The following is a 16,780-nucleotide window of genomic DNA, read 5'->3' as shown; positions in this document are numbered from 1 at the left end:
AGCCTGAAACCCCGGGAAAAGCTCCTGCAACGGCTTCACCCCGGGCTGGAGGTGGCTGCAGGGGTGACAAGGAGCCCTGGCACAGCCCCTGCAAATCCTGACCCCCTCCATGGGGTCTCCTCCTCTCCCTGCCCCAAATCCACCTTTCAAGGCTGAACACACACAGCGTTTCACCAGAGCTACCAAGGCATCTCTGCCCAGCCAAAACACTAAAATCCCATTTTCCAGGGGCAGTTCATGCCTCACACTCCCCTCAGGGAGGCAGAAATAGCTCCGTGGATCCCCCCAGGCCCCCAGTGAGCGGCAAGAAGGGCACAGCACACACCGTGTCCAGGCACGGTCCCATTTTAGCCCAGTCACCTTCACCATACTCCAGCAGAGGAGTTTGCCCTAAATAAGCTCCAGCTCTCCTTGGAGAGGAGCGTTACATCACACACAGAGCTCCGTGTGCCGGCACATCCTCATCCCACACAGCTCCAGACACCTCTGAGGGACACTGGTGGTGATCCCACCGTGACCCTTGGGCTCCCAGGAGGGGATAAAAGCCCTTGGAAGCACATGGAGGTGTGGGAAGGGCACCACAAAGCCCAGGGTGTGTGACACCCACCCTCCCAAGCACAGGAGGCTGCCCCACACCAAGCAGGATCCTCAACACATCCCAGCCAAAACTTCCCTGTCCAGTGTGTCCATCCTGGCCAGTGACCCCCATTCCTGCTCAAGGGATGCCTGAGAAACAGGAATCTGACAGGCTCCAGGTGCCAGATCGCTCCCCTGGCTCTCCATCACATCCCAGTACGCTCCCAGTGAGGCTGGCCTGGCACTGTGGTGATGGGATCTGCACGCCCAGGCTCTGTCACAGCCAGCAGGGATCTCAGCTTCCCCTCTTCCCCAGCCCCAGGGCACCCAGCAGATGATTCCTGGGAGAATTTCTTACCGGGTGCCACTGCACAGATTTATTTTTGCGGAGGGTGGGCCCCCCGTAATTGCAAATTATGGGTTAATTAAGTAACGTCAATATATGAACCAGAAGAATGGAGGGGCTGAAGTGAAGAGCCCAATTCATCAGTCAGAACTGCTCTGCCGTGTCCATTATTCCCTGCAAAGAGCCTGGATCAAACCACTTATCCCAAACAGGGCAGGATTAATCCACAAGCCACTTTGTTTGCTTTTGACCGTGTTGGCGCTAATAAATGAGCCAATTTATTACATGTGACAAGCTTGTGGTACACCCCAAGGAGCCGAATTAGATAGGAATGTTTAACCTCGAAAAACCACTCAGAAAAAAAGAAAAGGAAAGAAGAAAAGCAATTCTTCCTCCTGCAGTTGATTTGGCAACAGCCCAGGGAGACGCAGATGGGGGAACACAATGAGGGAAGAGGATGGAGGAGCAGGGGTGGGATGGTCCCACTTGTCCTGTCAGGATGGACATGGATGGCAGCACTGAGGGCCTCTGGGTCACTTCTGAACTCATCAGGACCGTGCCAACAGCAGATCCAGCACAGCAAGATGAGGGATCTGAGGCCTCCTGAACGCTCAGATCAAAGGATGGACCAGCCAGGCACTGACCAAAGCTGAGCCATGGCAAATTCCTTCCTCAGAGCCCCTCATCTTTGATCTCCAACAGGATGGACACTCTTCTCCAAGTGTTTTCCTCTCAGGAAAGCTCCATGGAGCAAAAAACTGACTGTGCAAGAACCAGGCAGGAGCCACTCACACCAAATGAGCAGCACTGGGGACAGGAAGGGACCGGCTTCAACCTGAGCAAAGCCAGGGAATACTTCAAAGGATTCCCCAGAGAGGAAAACCTGGCACATGCCTGACAGCATTCCAAGAGGCTCGGGCAGGAGGACATCGGTGCCACGCAAACACCGCGGCACCAAAGGGCTCCAGAGCCTCGGCAGGAGCTGCGCTCGCAGCCCGGTTCGAACACGGATTAAAGCAGAGTAATAAAAGTCATTCTCTCCCTGCCAGAGAGATAAGGGGGATGAGAGGCTGCTGGAAGCCCCGGTGCTGGAGTGGCGTGAGAAAAGCCAGCCTGGCAATCCCGGAGATAGCGGGGGCCGTGCTGACAGGTCGGGCTCCACGGGAATGAGCCTGGGCAGGAGCAGGAGGGAGGCTCCACTCATCCCCTGGCCCATGGCAACGGCACAGATGTGCCCTGGCACCCCAATCTCCGTGTCCTGGGGGGCACAGCATCCCCCTGACTCCTTTCCAGTGTCTAGGGGTGCAAAGTGGGAACTGGAGGTGGGCAGAGCCGCTCAGGAAGGTGCAGCCCCTCCAGGTCTCCAGAGATCAGCTGGGGAGGGAACTGCTCCCGAAGAACTGAGAGATTCCAAAGTTTGGGGTCTGTGGTGGTGATGGAAACACACGGACTCAGTCCCATGGTGGTGAAGAGAAAGGAGATGCCAGGCCTTGGACTGTGTCTCACAGAGGCTCCCACCTCCCTGTCCTGTCCCTGCCAAGCGTGTTCCGAGGGGCACAGGGGCAGCGGGGGTCCCGTGTCCTCCAGGGATGAGCCCTCAGGAGGTTTGGACCAACCCCAAGAGTCTTCCAACATCCATGACCTCCACACAGAGGGACACGAGGTGCGTGCACAGCACCTGCTCCTGGCACCAGGCCCCTCACCAGCCCCAGGGGAGAGAGAGGAAGAAGGTGAAGAGGGAAGAGCATCCAAGGGATCCGTGCTCCGGTCACCTGCCCACGTGGATCGAGCAGGGATGCACGTGGCAAGCGGAACATGCCAATCAGGACGGATTTCTTCCAGCCTCCGAGTCCTCCTGCTGTAATTTTCCAGGGCTGCTGATTGACTGGAGCCAGCCAGCCCATCCCAGCCCCCCATCCCTCCCACGGAGGGGCCGTTGCATCATTTTGCCTTAAGGAATAAACAAACCCAGAGCAGAACCAGAAACTGCTCTGGAGGAGATGGTTCTGCCAAGCACAGCATGAAGTGGGAATCTGGGAGGGAGAGCTGGGACAGGGGACGAGGAAATTCTGCTGGGCCCCGTGGTGGATGTCCTGTGGCCCAGAATGCTGGGACATGGGGACAGGTGGGTCCTTGCTCCAGCTCAGCCAGAGCAGAGCTCCTGGCACAGCTGCCACCCCTGGTGTCACCACAGCTCTGACCCCTCTGCAGACACCCCCACATTCCCGTCCCTACACCTCACCTACCCCAGCCCAGCTGTTTCCTTCCAGAGAGGCTTCACCACCCCCAAAACACATCTGGGACAGCGATGTCGCCTTTCCAGCTGCTCCCAGGACTCCCAGAGATCTCCTTCCCTCACTCCCCATGCCCAGGAGTGCCGAGGTGCTGAGGACGGGGTGACACTGCTGCCGAGTGTTCCTTCCTCGTGCACATCCATTTTGATGGAAACAAACACAAATGAGTGATTCCCCATTCCCAGGAGGCTGGTTTGGAACCATGGACGGAGGGATGGACGGATGGATGGATGGATGGATGATGGATGATGGATGGATGGATGGATGGATGGATGGATGATGGATGGATGGATGGATGATGGATGGATGGATGGATGGATGGATGATGGATGGATGGATGGATGGATGGATGGATGGATGGATGATGGATGGATGGATGATGGATGGATGATGGATGGATGATGGATGATGGATGATGGATGGATGGATGATGGATGGATGGATGGATGATGGATGGATGATGGATGGATGGATGATGGATGGATGGATGGATGGATGGATGGATGGATGGATGGATGGATGGATGATGGATGGATGGATGGATGATGGATGGATGGATGGATGATGGGTGGATGATGGATGGATGGAGGATGGATGGATGATGGGTGGATGATGGATGGAGGATGGATGGATGATGGATGGATGGATGGATGGATGGATGGATGATGGATGGATGATGGATGGATGGATGGATGGATGGATGGATGATGGATGGATGATGGATGGATGGATGGATGATGGATGGATGGATGGATGGATGGATGATGGATGGATGGATGGATGATGGATGGATGGATGGATGATGGGTGGATGATGGATGGATGATGGGTGGATGATGGATGGATGGGTGATGGATGGATGGATGGATGGATGGATGGATGGATGGATGATGGATGGATGATGGATGGATGGATGGATGGATGATGGATGGATGGACAGGGATGGATGATGGATGGATGGATGGATGATGGATGATGGATGGATGGATGGATGATGGATGGATGGATGATGGATGGATGGATGATGGATGGATGGATGATGGATGGATGATGGATGGATGGATGGATGATGGATGGATGGATGGATGGATGGATGGATGGATGGATGATGGATGGATGGATGGATGATGGATGGATGGATGGATGGATGATGGATGGATGGATGGATGGATGGATGGATGGATGGATGGATGGATGGATGGATGGATGATGGATGATGGATGATGGATGGATGGATGGATGGATGGATGATGGATGATGGATGGATGATGGATGGATGATGGATGGATGGATGGATGGATGGATGGATGGATGGATGGATGGATGGATGATGGATGGATGGATGGATGGATGGATGGATGGATGATGGATGGATGATGGATGGATGGATGGATGATGGATGGATGATGGATGATTGATGGATGGATGATGGATGGGTGGATGGATGGATGGGATGGGATGGGTGGATGGATGGATGGATGGATGGATGGATGGATGGATGGGTGATGGATGGATGATGGATGGATGGATGGATGATGGATGGATGGATGGATGGATGGATGGATGGATGGATGGATGGATGGATGGATGGATGATGGATGGATGATGGATGGATGATGGATGGATGGATGATGGATGGATGGATGGATGGATGATGGATGATGGATGATGGATGGATGATGGATGGATGATGGATGGATGGATGGATGGATGGATGGACGGATGGACGGACAGACAGAATGGACATCCCCCACCCCAAGGAGCTGCAAGGAGAGCTGAGGTAGAACGTTGTGCACCAGCCTCTCGGTGCCCTGGAACACCCATGGAGCGATGGAGCAAACCCAGAGAAGAGGATTAGGAAGGAAAGGCATACATACATATCTCGGGAGATTCATCCGAGCCATCCGGACAATCCTTCTCCCCGTCACAGCGCCAGCCCTTAGATATGCACGTAATCTGATCTTTGCATGCAAACTGTTTGGGGCTACAAGTCTTCGGTGCTGGATGAGAAAAGAAATAACGATAATAAACAACATCAGTTTCTTCCCAAGGACAAGTTGTTTCAAAAGAAAAATCAAATTTCAATTAAAGGCCGAGATTGGTTTGGGGTTTTGTTTTTGGGGGGTGCGTGGGGATGATTTCTTTCCTATGGCTTGGCAGAAGTTTGAGCCTGGCACCGGATCCATCAAGCCTGCCCCTAAGGAAAGGAGGAAATTTAAGCTGGAGCATTAATTACACCGGGAGAAAACAGAAGTCGAGTGCTGTGATGCACTCGCAGATTTTAAAGATCATTTAACTTGGATGAATTAGCTCCTGGGAGCCAGAGGCGCTTCGTTTTCTGTGCTAGGCAAGAGAAAAACAGGGAAAAAACAAGAAATTCCAAATGAGAACAAATTAAAAAGTAATGCTTTTTTAAATCATGAGGACAACAGCGGGATGAGGATCCATCCATCCCATGTCCAGGACCCCAGGGCAGCCCAGGGAAGGGTGATCCCACATTTCTGACCGGACACACGGGGAGGGAAAATGGACAGAGTGAAAATCAACAGGAAAAGCCAAAATGCAGAGTCTGGGGAGGGAGAAAGGTTGGGAAGAACCTCCTGCCTTGGGGGGTCACTGCCATGGGGGTCACTGCCATGATGGAGTCACTGCCATGATGGAGTCACTGCCATGGGGGGGTCACTGCCATGGGGGGGTCACTGCCATGATGGGGTCACTGCCATGGGGGTCACTGCCATGGGGGTCACTGCCATGGGGGGGGGGGGTCACAGCGGTGGGGGGGCACTGCCATGGGGGGGTCACTGCCATGGGGGGGGGTCACTGCCATGGGGGGGTCACTGCCATGGGGGGGGGTCACTGCCATGGGGGGGTCACTGCCATGGGGGGGGTCACTGCCATGGGGGGGTCACTGCTATGGGGGAGTCACTGCCATGATGGGGTCACTGCCATGGGGGGGTCACTGCCATGGGGGTCACAGCCATGGGGGGGGTCACAGCCATGGGGGGGGTCACTGCCATGGGGGTCACTGCCATGGGGGTCACTGCCATGGGGGTCACTGCCATGAGGGAGTCACTGCCATGGGGGTCACTGCCATGGGGGGGTCACTGCCATGGGGGTCACTGCCATGGGGGTCACTGCCGTGGGGGGGTCACTGCCGTGGGGGGGTCACTGCCATGGGGGGGTCACTCTCCAGCCGCACCCCGGGGGTGGCCGGAGCTCTTGCAAACCCAAAGCAACTGCGAGCCCTTGCTCAAGCTAAGGCAGCCACACACGCAATTCCCAAAACATTCATCTCGTGGCATCCCTGCTCTCCTGCCAAATTCCCCGCTCCCAGGATCCACTTCACTTCCTGCTCAGCCCGGGAAAGGGGGGGTCTCTGTGTCTGCATCTTCCTCCTGCCGTGGGGCTGCTCCACAGCGAGGGAGGCTGCGAGGGGAGAGGATGGGGACGATGCTGTCCCTAATCCCAACGCCATCCCTGAAGGGTGGGAGGAAACTTCCCACCGTGTTACAACCCCGATTCCTCCCGGGAGCCGCACAGGGCTTTGCCTGATGCCGTTTGCTCTGATGGAAGCGCGGCTCCTCCTGCCAACCCTTCCCTGCCTCCCTTCCCTCCCTTCCCTCCCTTCCCTCCCTTCCCTCCCTTCCCTCCCTGCTCACCGGCGGCGTGGGAGCTGCTGCTCGGCACCACGGCAGGAGCTCGGCACAGCCAAGATGGAGACTGGACAGATCAAAATGGATGGAGCATCCCTGTCCTTCCCCTCCACCTTCCCTAGGCCAGAGGCACAGCCTGAGCCTGTCCCCTTCCTCCCACCGGGCTCAGGGACAGGATCCTCCTGGTCCAGCTCTGCTCCAAATCCAGCCCTTCCACCCCCTCTTCCTGGCGGAGCTCATCTGACGCCTCCATCTCCTGGCCACAGGCGCATCCAAGGCAGGATTCATTAAGAAAACCACAGCAAAGAACTGACACTCTCCTGGGTTTCCTGCTCCTCCTCATCCTCCCAGGTCTCCAGCAGCCACAGCGTGACCCACGGGTTTCACTTCCCGAAGGAGTAGGCAGAGCTACAGGAGGGCAAATCCCTGGGAACCCATTCCCAACTGGCTGCTCGTGGGATGGGAAACCAGGAGCTTGTTTTGCACTGGGGCCTCCAGTCCTGGAGCGGGGATGCTCGAAGGAGTCAGCACCAGCAACTCCAGCACCGGAGCGGAGCACATGGGATTCCTTCCAGCATCGACGCACGCTGTCCTTCCAGACAGACAGAAGGATGATCCCAGAGAGCTCCTGGACACCCAAACCCATCCCCTCCACCATTCCCAGCCACGGGAAGAGCCGGAGGCACCGCGGCAGCCACGGGAGAGGACGGAAGGCCCCGAGCTCCTCGGCAACCCCACGCGTTCCCTGCGCATTCCCCGTCCTCGCACAGCGTGTTCCCGGCGGGTTCAATGCCCTCCTCTGCCCGCCTCGGTGCCAGGTGGACAATTAGAGAAGGTGTCTCTGTTCATGCATCCCTCGCACGGAGCCAAATTCCCTTCCCGAGCCGGGCGCTCGCCCCAGCGGCGGCGATGGCAGCGGAGCTCCGGCTCCGGGATCGGGAATAAAGGCGCCTTCATCGGCGCACAATGGGCGGCTCAGAGCGCGGCCGGGGCAGCTGCAGGGACACATCCCTGCCTTGGCAGCCAGAGGAGAGACCCCGGCTCAAAAAGGGACTCAAAGGGGACAAAACTGTGCTAAAAACACGGCAGAAGTTTGTCAAAATAACCGAAAGATTGGGGGAACGGTGGGGAAAAAAAATCCACCCAAAGGAGGGTCCAAAATGAGGAAAAATGGTTGGAAAAAAGGGCACCAAAATGTGGCAAAAATAAAACAGAATTAAAAAAAAGAGACCTGGAAAGTGGCGAAATAACAGGGCCTCAAAAAAGGCACATAAGAAAAGAGGCCCCTAAAAGGCACAAAAATAAAGAGGTCACCAAAAAAAGGCCCTACCCCAAAAGAAAGGCCTCTCAAAAATGGGATAAAAAAAGGCCAAAAAAAAAGACCCTCAAAAAAAGGGCCCCCAGAAGGCCAGAAAAACAAAAAGGCCCAAAAAACAAAAAGGTCCAAAACCAAAGTAGTCCAAAGGTCCAAAAAAAGCCAATTTGGGTGCAAGAAAGGGGATTGCTTTCCAGGACAGGGTGAGAACAGACATCTCCCCAGGTGGGAAAGGGACCAAAACCATGACAACAGAATTCCACGGACACCCAGAGGCTTTGTGTTGGAGCGTGGTGTATTGGGAAAGAGGTTGGCAAACACAAACACCAAAAAATATCTGATTTTTTGCCTGAAATAAGAAATGGACACCAGAACGGGCTGGTGGAGAGGTGGAGAAGCAGATCCTGGAGCAAAGGCCACGTGACCTTCAGTGCACGGATGAGGACGACATAAAAACCTGGACAGACTGGGAGCAAAGCACAAAAATGTGAACTCCTGTCCTCCTTCCTCCTCAGCCCAGCTCCTCCTCCTCTCCTCGGGAGGAGGCGTCCGGCCAGGAAACGGCGCTGGCCATAAATACGGGCTGGGACGGACGCGATTCGCAAACCAGATGTTCTGGGGGAGAAGGGAGCACAAAAGGGAGGGAATAAACCCACTCCAGAGGGAAATATTCCCACTCTGTGCTCCTCCAGGTCTCCATCCCCAGCTGAGTTGGCTGCAGCACCCCCAGAACAGAGTGGGTTGTTTGTGTTTGGGGCAATTTCGGCCTTTCCTTGGCAGAAGCTGTTCCATCTGCCAGATGAACATCACATCTTCATCCCAATGTTCCTCCTCTTCCTCCTTCCCTGTGGATTGAGGCTGAAATTCATGGCCACTCTTCCCAGTCGGAGCTGAGACCCCATGGGACCCCCCCAGTGCCAGCCTGGAATCTGTGACACAGAACCTTCGAGGCACAAACCCAACCACATTCAGCACACAAAATCCACCAAAACCACATCAGCCACCTGAGGCTTCATTTCTCTCCCCCACATCGCCCGCCCTTTGTGCCCAAACTAAAGAAAAAACCAGGATTTGTTCCTTTTCTGTGTTTTCAGAACTTGCAGTGGCCTGGAGTTTCTCTGCAGCCTCTGGACAGGCGCTGGGAAAGCCAAAGCCTGGAGCCCATCCTGCTCCCTCCTCCCTGGGCTGGAGCTCCAGGCTGATCCTCAAACCCCAAATCCAGTAAATTTTCCGGCTCCCAAAAGCTGAACCGGTTAATAGAGACATTTAAAATACCAACCCCTCAGGTTTGAGGCACATTTTTCCAGGGGGGAAAGGGAAAGGAAAGCTCAGCTGTTTGTTTTGCATTTAAACACACGATACCAAAACAATTCAAATGCATTTTTGCAATTCTTCCATCCGGCCCCCTCCGAATAGGGAAGATTCAAACCAGATCCCTGCTCCAGAGCTTCCAGGGCCGACAGGGCTCCCGGCCATTCCCGCTGGAGAAGCCGCAGGTATGTGGCCGGGCTGGGGGAGGGGGATGGCCGATTGCTAGGTAAATATTGACTTTAAAATACGATTTTTCCCCACTTTTCCCTTCAATTCCGACTATGGCATTGGAATCACGAGGCATTCAACTTCCTTAAACAAAATAAAAAGGATTATTTGGAGAAGGCAAGCCTGGCAGTGCTGTGCCAGAGGTGTTGGAATGGCTGTTCTGTGCCATTCCTGGGACAGGCTCTGGCTGGATGTGGGTGTTCACTCCAATTCTCCCCCTTTTTGGAACCCCCGAGGAGACAACAACAAATCCAACCAAATCCAGACCCTGCCATCACCTCAGCCCCAGCATTCCGGTGCTTCTCTGGTTTTCCATCCCTGGTTTCTACCCACGTTCCCAGCCCTGACCAAGGGATGACGCCGATGGGAAGCAGCTGGAAGATCCCACCTGCCCCCAGAGCCATCCAGGGCTACGGGCAGGGCTGTCACCCCCTGTCACCCCCCTGTCACATCCCAGAGGGACATCCCAGGGCTCAGCACCCTCTGCTCATCCATCCCCAGGTCCCACCAGCACATCCCCGGCCCTTTCCCACTGGTCACGTTCCACACATTGTCCCATGCCTGCCCACCTGGACTCTCCCCACGGCAAGGGACACCCGTCCCTCCCCATGGGACACGGACTGGGAGCCACTGGAGCCCCACAGCGGCTACCCCGAGACTGGGAGATGCCACCCCAATGTCCCCCTTCGGGAGCAGCGGAGGTGACAACTCCAGAGCCCCCAGCAGCCCCACGACACCCCCACTGGGATGGGATCGCCAGCAGCCAGGACCTGCCTCCAAATCCAGACAAAGGAGCAGAGCGAGGATGGGGGGGACGGAGAGGAGGAGGAGGAGGAGGAGGAGGAGGAGGAGGAGGAGGAGGAGGAGGAGGAGGATGGACGGGCAAGCGCATCCCAAGGGAGGCAGGAGATGGAGGCAGGGAGCTGCCCACAGCATCCCCGTGGAGGGGGAAGGGGGAATAAAATCATATTGCGGCTCCCAGGGCTGCGTCCATCCCGCAGCTCCTCGTCACCTGACTTCAAACGCATCCGGGGGGAGACGATTTCCATGCAAACACATCAGGAAATCTGCGAGGAATGCGCTCCCCCCTCGCCCAGCCCCTTCCCCTCCCGCTCCCCAGGCTCCAGCAGCTCCGCCGCCTTCAGATGAAATCCATTAAAAAGAAGGGAAGAAAAAAAAAAAGGAAAATGGGGAATAAAGGAAAGATTTGCATTTTAAACCAAATTCAGGAGCCGGGAGAGCCGTGCCGGAGCGCGATCCCCCCGCGTCCCCTCCCGCCTCCAGCCCCACCGAGAGTCCGCAGCAGAACGAGCTGAAAAATGGCAGGAGATGGAGCCAGATGAAATGAAAGCTCCGGCATTGCCAGAACTGGGGATAATAATAATAATAATAATAATAAAATAAAAAATAAAAGAAAAGAAAAGAGCTGTATCATCCAGACTGAGGTGGGGAGGGGCAGAAGGGGCAGCTCCAGCCCCACAGCCGGGGGGATTCAAGGGAGAATCCCGCTTTTTTGGTATCTTTCTTTTTGCAGCTTATCTGCAATTTAAATGGGGAAAAAAGGCGGGGGGGGGAAAGAAAAAAGAGGGAAAAAAAAGCATTTGCAGCCAGGAGAAAGAGGTTTAAGTCCTCTGGGTGCAGTTGGATGGGCTGCAGCCGGCCTTGGCCTGTGGCCATCCCTGCCAGGGTGCCCCGTGTCCCCTTTTCCCTTCCTCAGAGGAGGGATGGGGAGGGGGCAGAGCCTCCCACCTCCCCTACCTGCCCAGGCTTTATTCCCTGTATTTATCCAGGAGTGGGATGTTTATACCCCGGGCAGTTGGGAACCCAAACAGGATCCGCAGTGGTTATTTATGGCCTGTGGCTGGAGCTGATAACGCTCCCTCCAGAGCCCTGCCTGCGCCGGGAATAAAGCAATTCCACAGGATAGATTAATAGGCATTTCATCCCGGCAGCTGGGAGGGAGGGGAGGGAGGGGAGGCTGCCGGGGGCTTGGTGGGGCAGGAGGGTCCGTGCTTCCTCCTGCCGGGCCGGGCATCAGCTCGCCAAGGCTTTCAAAGGGCTGGAGCCCGGCCAGAACCATTGGCCTTAATTCATTAGTCAACTCAATTTCGCTGCCTCCGCAAATAAGGACTTTGTCTGGGATGGGGAAACGGAGCAGAGCAGCTATTGTGCCCTGGGAGCGGGCAGAAAGGGCCCTTTGAGAGGACACTCTGCTGGAATAAAAGTCACTTTTATCCCAGAATAATTAGCATGCTCTGAGTACACTAATTATTCCGGCATAAAGGGACTTTTATTCCCAAGCAGCGCGGGCCGTGCGGGGAGTTGCTCTGGATTCAGCTCCACCTGCCCGTGTGAATGCAGCCAGGGATGATCCAGCTGGGATTTGGGATCCTTGGGGTGGCCACACCTGTGGGTCCTCACTGGGGGTCCCACCTCAGCCAGGGCAGGGAAATGTCACCCCCCAGGAGAAGCTGGATGCTCCGAGAGGCTGGAGAACAGCCAGAGGGGCAGGAGGACATGGAGATCCAGACCTGTTCCAAGCCTCCAAGTCACCTCCTGAGGTCCCCCTGGGCACCAGGGTCCCCTGGGGGACCTCAGAGCATCTCCCAGCTCTGGGGAGCACAAGGTCACGGAGCCACCGTCACATGGCGCAATCTCCTGGCGCTTCAAGGTCTCTCCAGGGATAACAACCCCTGGCAACACCCTGGCCCTGCCCTGCTCCTGCCAGGCTGTCACCAAGTCCCATCCCAGTCCCCAAAACCAAGCCCAACCAGCCCGCAGGGCACATCTCCTGTCACCCATCGGCTCCCTGGCACAGCGAGCACGTGCTGCCGGTGAGGGCAAAGCTCTGGGGATTCCTTGACAGCACATCCTGGAAAAGCAGGTCCTGCACGGCTTCCAGGTGGCAGCTGCTCCACTGGAAAAACATCCCTGGCATGGTGAAATGTCCCATCTGTCTGTAACTGGTACAAACGGTGGGAGAGGAATTGGCACAGCCGTCCCTGAGCTGATGCTGCGTCCCAGATGCCGCCCGACCCCTTGGCATCTCCAGCGGATGCTCCCGGGGGCTTCCTGCCGGTCAGGGATCCTGCTTTTGCTGGTTTTAACTTCTATATGTTGCAGGAGAAGAAAATTTAAGATTTTATGCAGCCGAAAGGGCGCAGGGCTGGGCAAGGGCCGATGGCATCAGGGCGGCTGCGGAGGAGAGCACGGCGCTGGTGAGTAAGCATCGCCGGGCTCCAAATCCGCTCTTCCCGGGGGAAAACGCGCTCCAGGCCGGCAGAGGAGAGGCTGAGCAAACCCATCTGGAAGGGCCGGGGGCTGCGGCAGGAAGCGGGGCCTGGGCGTGGGCACCGACCCAAGGATGCGGAGCCGGCCCCGGGGCGGAGGCGCCGGCACAGCCCCGCTCCACGCGGCGCTGGCCCCGGTGCCCCGCAGCATCCGCCCGGGCGCTGGGAAGGCGGCTGGAGCGGGAAGTATTAAACCCAAGTGCTTCCTTTTCCAAACAATAAAAAAGCACCGCGACACCCGCCGGGAGGAAACCCTTCACAGCCTTTCCCTGCGCTGGGGGCCGGAGGGGTGCAGCTCCCAGTGCCTGGAGAGGACGGGACCACCGTAAGCACCGTGGTTTGGGGTGTCTGTGCCCCCCAGTCAGAGCCCCCAAGTGTCATAAATCACCTGGAGCCGCTCGCCCGGCAGTGACAGAGCCAGGGACAGCCAAGGGGTGTTGACACGGGCAGCAGGGGATGGGAGAGATGCCCCAGCAGAGGCTGGAGTGGGTGGGCACGCGCTGGCAGCACTCAGGGTGGGCAGAGGAGCGTCCTGCTGCTCCCCAGCAACCAGGGCTTGTGTCCCTGTGCCATCCTTTAGGCCACAAAATTGCAATTCTGAGGAAATCACAGGGAAGCAGAGGCAGGGGACACCAGGAAGGACTCGGTCCTGAGGTGCAGGGCCAGGGGTGCAGACTCTCCTGCACGAGCTGTGGCCACGCTGTTGGCCAGCTGTGACTGTTGGTGGCCCGAATGAGCCACGTGTGACCCAGGAGCACCAGCCCATGCCCACGAACAAAGGGCTGCAGGTAAATGGGTGAGATTGATGCAATTCAAAGCTCTCAGCACATTTCAGTTTTTGCCTGGCAGCCCCCAACAAATAAATCCGGCCACCCCCAGGGAGGCTGGGGCATGGGGGCAGCAGCAGGATGGCTCCAAAAGCCTCCCCCAGCTGGAATCCTCCTCAACTCCGTCACAAGGGATGGATGGCCAAGCCCTGAGTCCAAGAGCAGTGACTCCTCTCCACCTCCTGCAACTGCAGCCCCTCAATTCAACAGCAGCCCCCACACTCGCCCCCCAGCTGCCCAGCTCTGGCACACCCAGGATGTGACCCCCAACACCTGCCCATCCTCACCATGGTCTCATTTGGAGAAACAGCATCTGGCAAGTGCCTAATTAGTCCACTCAATTAAAGATGCAACTTCCAACTCAATTAGACTCCCTCCCAGACATCCACAATTCCCACTGCTGCCCCAGTCCATGCGCTCTGGACATCACAGACCTGCTCTCACCTTGCTGACACTCCCCGGAGCCTGGGATGCTCTTCCCATCCCTCCCCTCGGTGTCACTGCAAGCACGGTCCCACCGGAGAAGCTCAGAGCTGCCAGCAAGGTCATTATCCAACAATTCTGCTGCCAACCCCAGGAGCGGTGCTGGGACCGTCTGTGATCCTGCACAGCATCTGCATGACTGCAGCTCCAGCCTGCTCCGTTCCCTGGCTCAGGAAGGACGCTGGAGTCTATATTTAGCCCTAAAAATGGTCAGACCACGTTGGGGAACACAACCTCTCACGATGGAACAACATCCAGAACAGCCTTCACAGCCCACCCTGTGCTTTTATTTCAAAAATAGTCACACAGCAAAGAAAACAACGAGTTTGAGCCGAATTAGAAAATGCTGAAAGTATCTGGTGCGGCCGCAGGTCGGGCTGCCCAGAAGCGCTGCGTGGAAAGGGCTGGAGAGTTAAAGTCAACAGCAAAACCTGGGCTGCAAATAGCTCGAAGTGGCTTTGGATTGCAAAATCCCAGGGAGAGGGGAAAAGCATCCCTTGGAAAACAAGCTGCAGTCAGGCAGACGCTCTGTTTGGGAGAGCCTGAGGATGGCAGCGCTGGATGCAAAACGTCCCCGGGCACTCGGCAAGGCCACGGCACCATCGGCCACCAAGCCCAAGTCCCTGGAGAGGGATGTCCATGGGAACACAGCTGGAGACGCTCTCTGGGAGGTGATGGAGATAAAATTCGTCCCAAGCACAAGGAGAGTCCTGTCTGCCTGGAAAAGGCAGGACTGTGGGAAGGAAACAGGCTGATGTATCTGCTGCTCACAGTCCAAGCCAACCGCCACTCCTGGGGTCAGCACCCACTCCAAGGAGCACATTCCCAACGCTGGGAATTCAGCTGGATTCATCCCAGGCACGTCAGGGGAGCCCCATGGCTGGGAGCACACTCGGCTTGGCAGGCAGCTCTCGCAGAGACTCAGGGCTCTGAGCCCGGCAGGGCTGGGAGGTCTGGGGGTCACAGAGAAAGGATTTATCTGCACCAGGAAAGTGCTTGGAGTGGATCTGGGAACTGAAATCATCTCCATGCCTGGAAGAGGAACCTCTTGCCCCATGACAAAGCCACGGGCTCATCGTTGTGCTGACTCAGCAGGATGTGGCACATCCTGTGTGTCCCCACCTCTCCCAGGCACTCCGCGGCTCCCGAGGGCCCGGCCCTGGCTGGGATTTCGGGAAGCACCTCCCGTGCACCCCCTTGCTGGGCAAAGGACACTTGCAGAACCACCCCGCACCGTTCTGGAGAGGCTCCGTCCAAAAGAACATCCGAGGGCTTGGGAAAGCTCCCCAAAGGCACAGCCAAAGCCCTGGAGTGCCATGGGGGTCACAGACACGGGCACAGCTCCTGCTGCCTCCCAGCACAGCCAAACCCTGGTGTGGACATCATCCCCAGGGACAGGCAGGGACCCCACGAGCTGTCCCATTCCTCGTGGAGCATCCCAGAGCTCACGAGATGGTGGCAAGGATCAGAAGCTCCACTTGATAGCTGGAGCAGGTCCCTCCTCACCAGGATGAGCCTCACGGGAGGCACTGGGCAGCCACGGGGCAGGCGAGTGCTGGCACAGACCCCAGTGCCCGATGTCCTCACCCTGCCACCACCACCACCACCCCTACAGATGCTACCAGTGCTCCCAGTTTCTACCCAAAGGCCCTCACCCTGCCCACCCTCCATCCCCTCCCCACCTCACTGAGCACTGGGAGGTGACCTGGACATTGTCACAGCCTTGGGGGGCAGCCAGGTCCCCCCATGCCCTCCTGGAGGGGAAGGAGTCACGGTCCTTCCCCAAACACCCTCATCCCAGCCAGTGGGAGGATGGATTTTGGGAGGCAACCATCTGTCCTCAAAGTTTCTTGTGCCACCACCCCATCCCCTCAGCTGACTCCAGGGCTGTTTTCGGGACCCCACCCAGCAGCTGGTTTACGCAGCTTTTCCCTTAATTTGTCTCTGATTTTCCGCTCCAATCCTGCTGTTCCTGTGAGGAGAGAGGAATGCCCGTGCAGCAGAGCAGAGCCTGGACAGCCCCATCGGGCAACCACGGGTCAGGCATGGGCTAGGGGCAAAGAGGAACCATGGAACGCCAGCTGGAGCCTCCAGAGGAGGATGCTCCAGGAACCAGGGCCTTGGAGGCACAGGGAGGACCTGGGTGGTTTTGCTCCCCATCATCCCAACCCATACTTAACACTGGAGGAAAAGCATCACCAGCTGGAGCAGCCCCCGCTCCTTCCCAGTTCGCAGGCTCCCCCGGAGCACATGGAAGCGGCACGGAGAGAACACGAGGAGCGAGTGGTGGGGCTGAGACACCGAAGGCGAGGGGGCTGCCACAGCTGCTCCCACCCCCGCGCCGCCCACTGCGCCTCAGGAGCTTCGGAAGCGGCGAGGAGGCAACGCCTCGGCTTCACCCCAAACCTGGCACCGCTGCCAGGGATGCTCCAGCGCTGCCCCATCCTCTCAACGTCAG

General features: G+C 57.1%; 1 protein-coding gene across 2 annotated transcripts in view; it reads right to left on the bottom strand.

Moving 5' to 3' along the window:
- Positions 1-16,780, bottom strand: part of LRP1 (LDL receptor related protein 1) — an 81,776-nt gene that overhangs the window by 62,104 nt on the left and 2,892 nt on the right. For both annotated transcript variants that reach the window (XM_088068757.1, XM_088068758.1), the window contains exon 2: positions 5,093-5,215. In XM_088068757.1, coding sequence (XP_087924883.1) covers positions 5,093-5,215 — 123 coding nt within the window. The remainder of the gene's footprint in view (positions 1-5,092; positions 5,216-16,780) is intronic.

Source organism: Pseudopodoces humilis, chromosome 32 (assembly GCF_049639895.1).
Source record: "Pseudopodoces humilis isolate 2021_Gansu_Grassland_sample_001 chromosome 32, ASM4963989v1, whole genome shotgun sequence".
Lineage (NCBI taxonomy): Eukaryota > Metazoa > Chordata > Aves > Passeriformes > Paridae > Pseudopodoces > Pseudopodoces humilis.
This window is presented reverse-complemented; position numbering and strand designations above follow the sequence as displayed.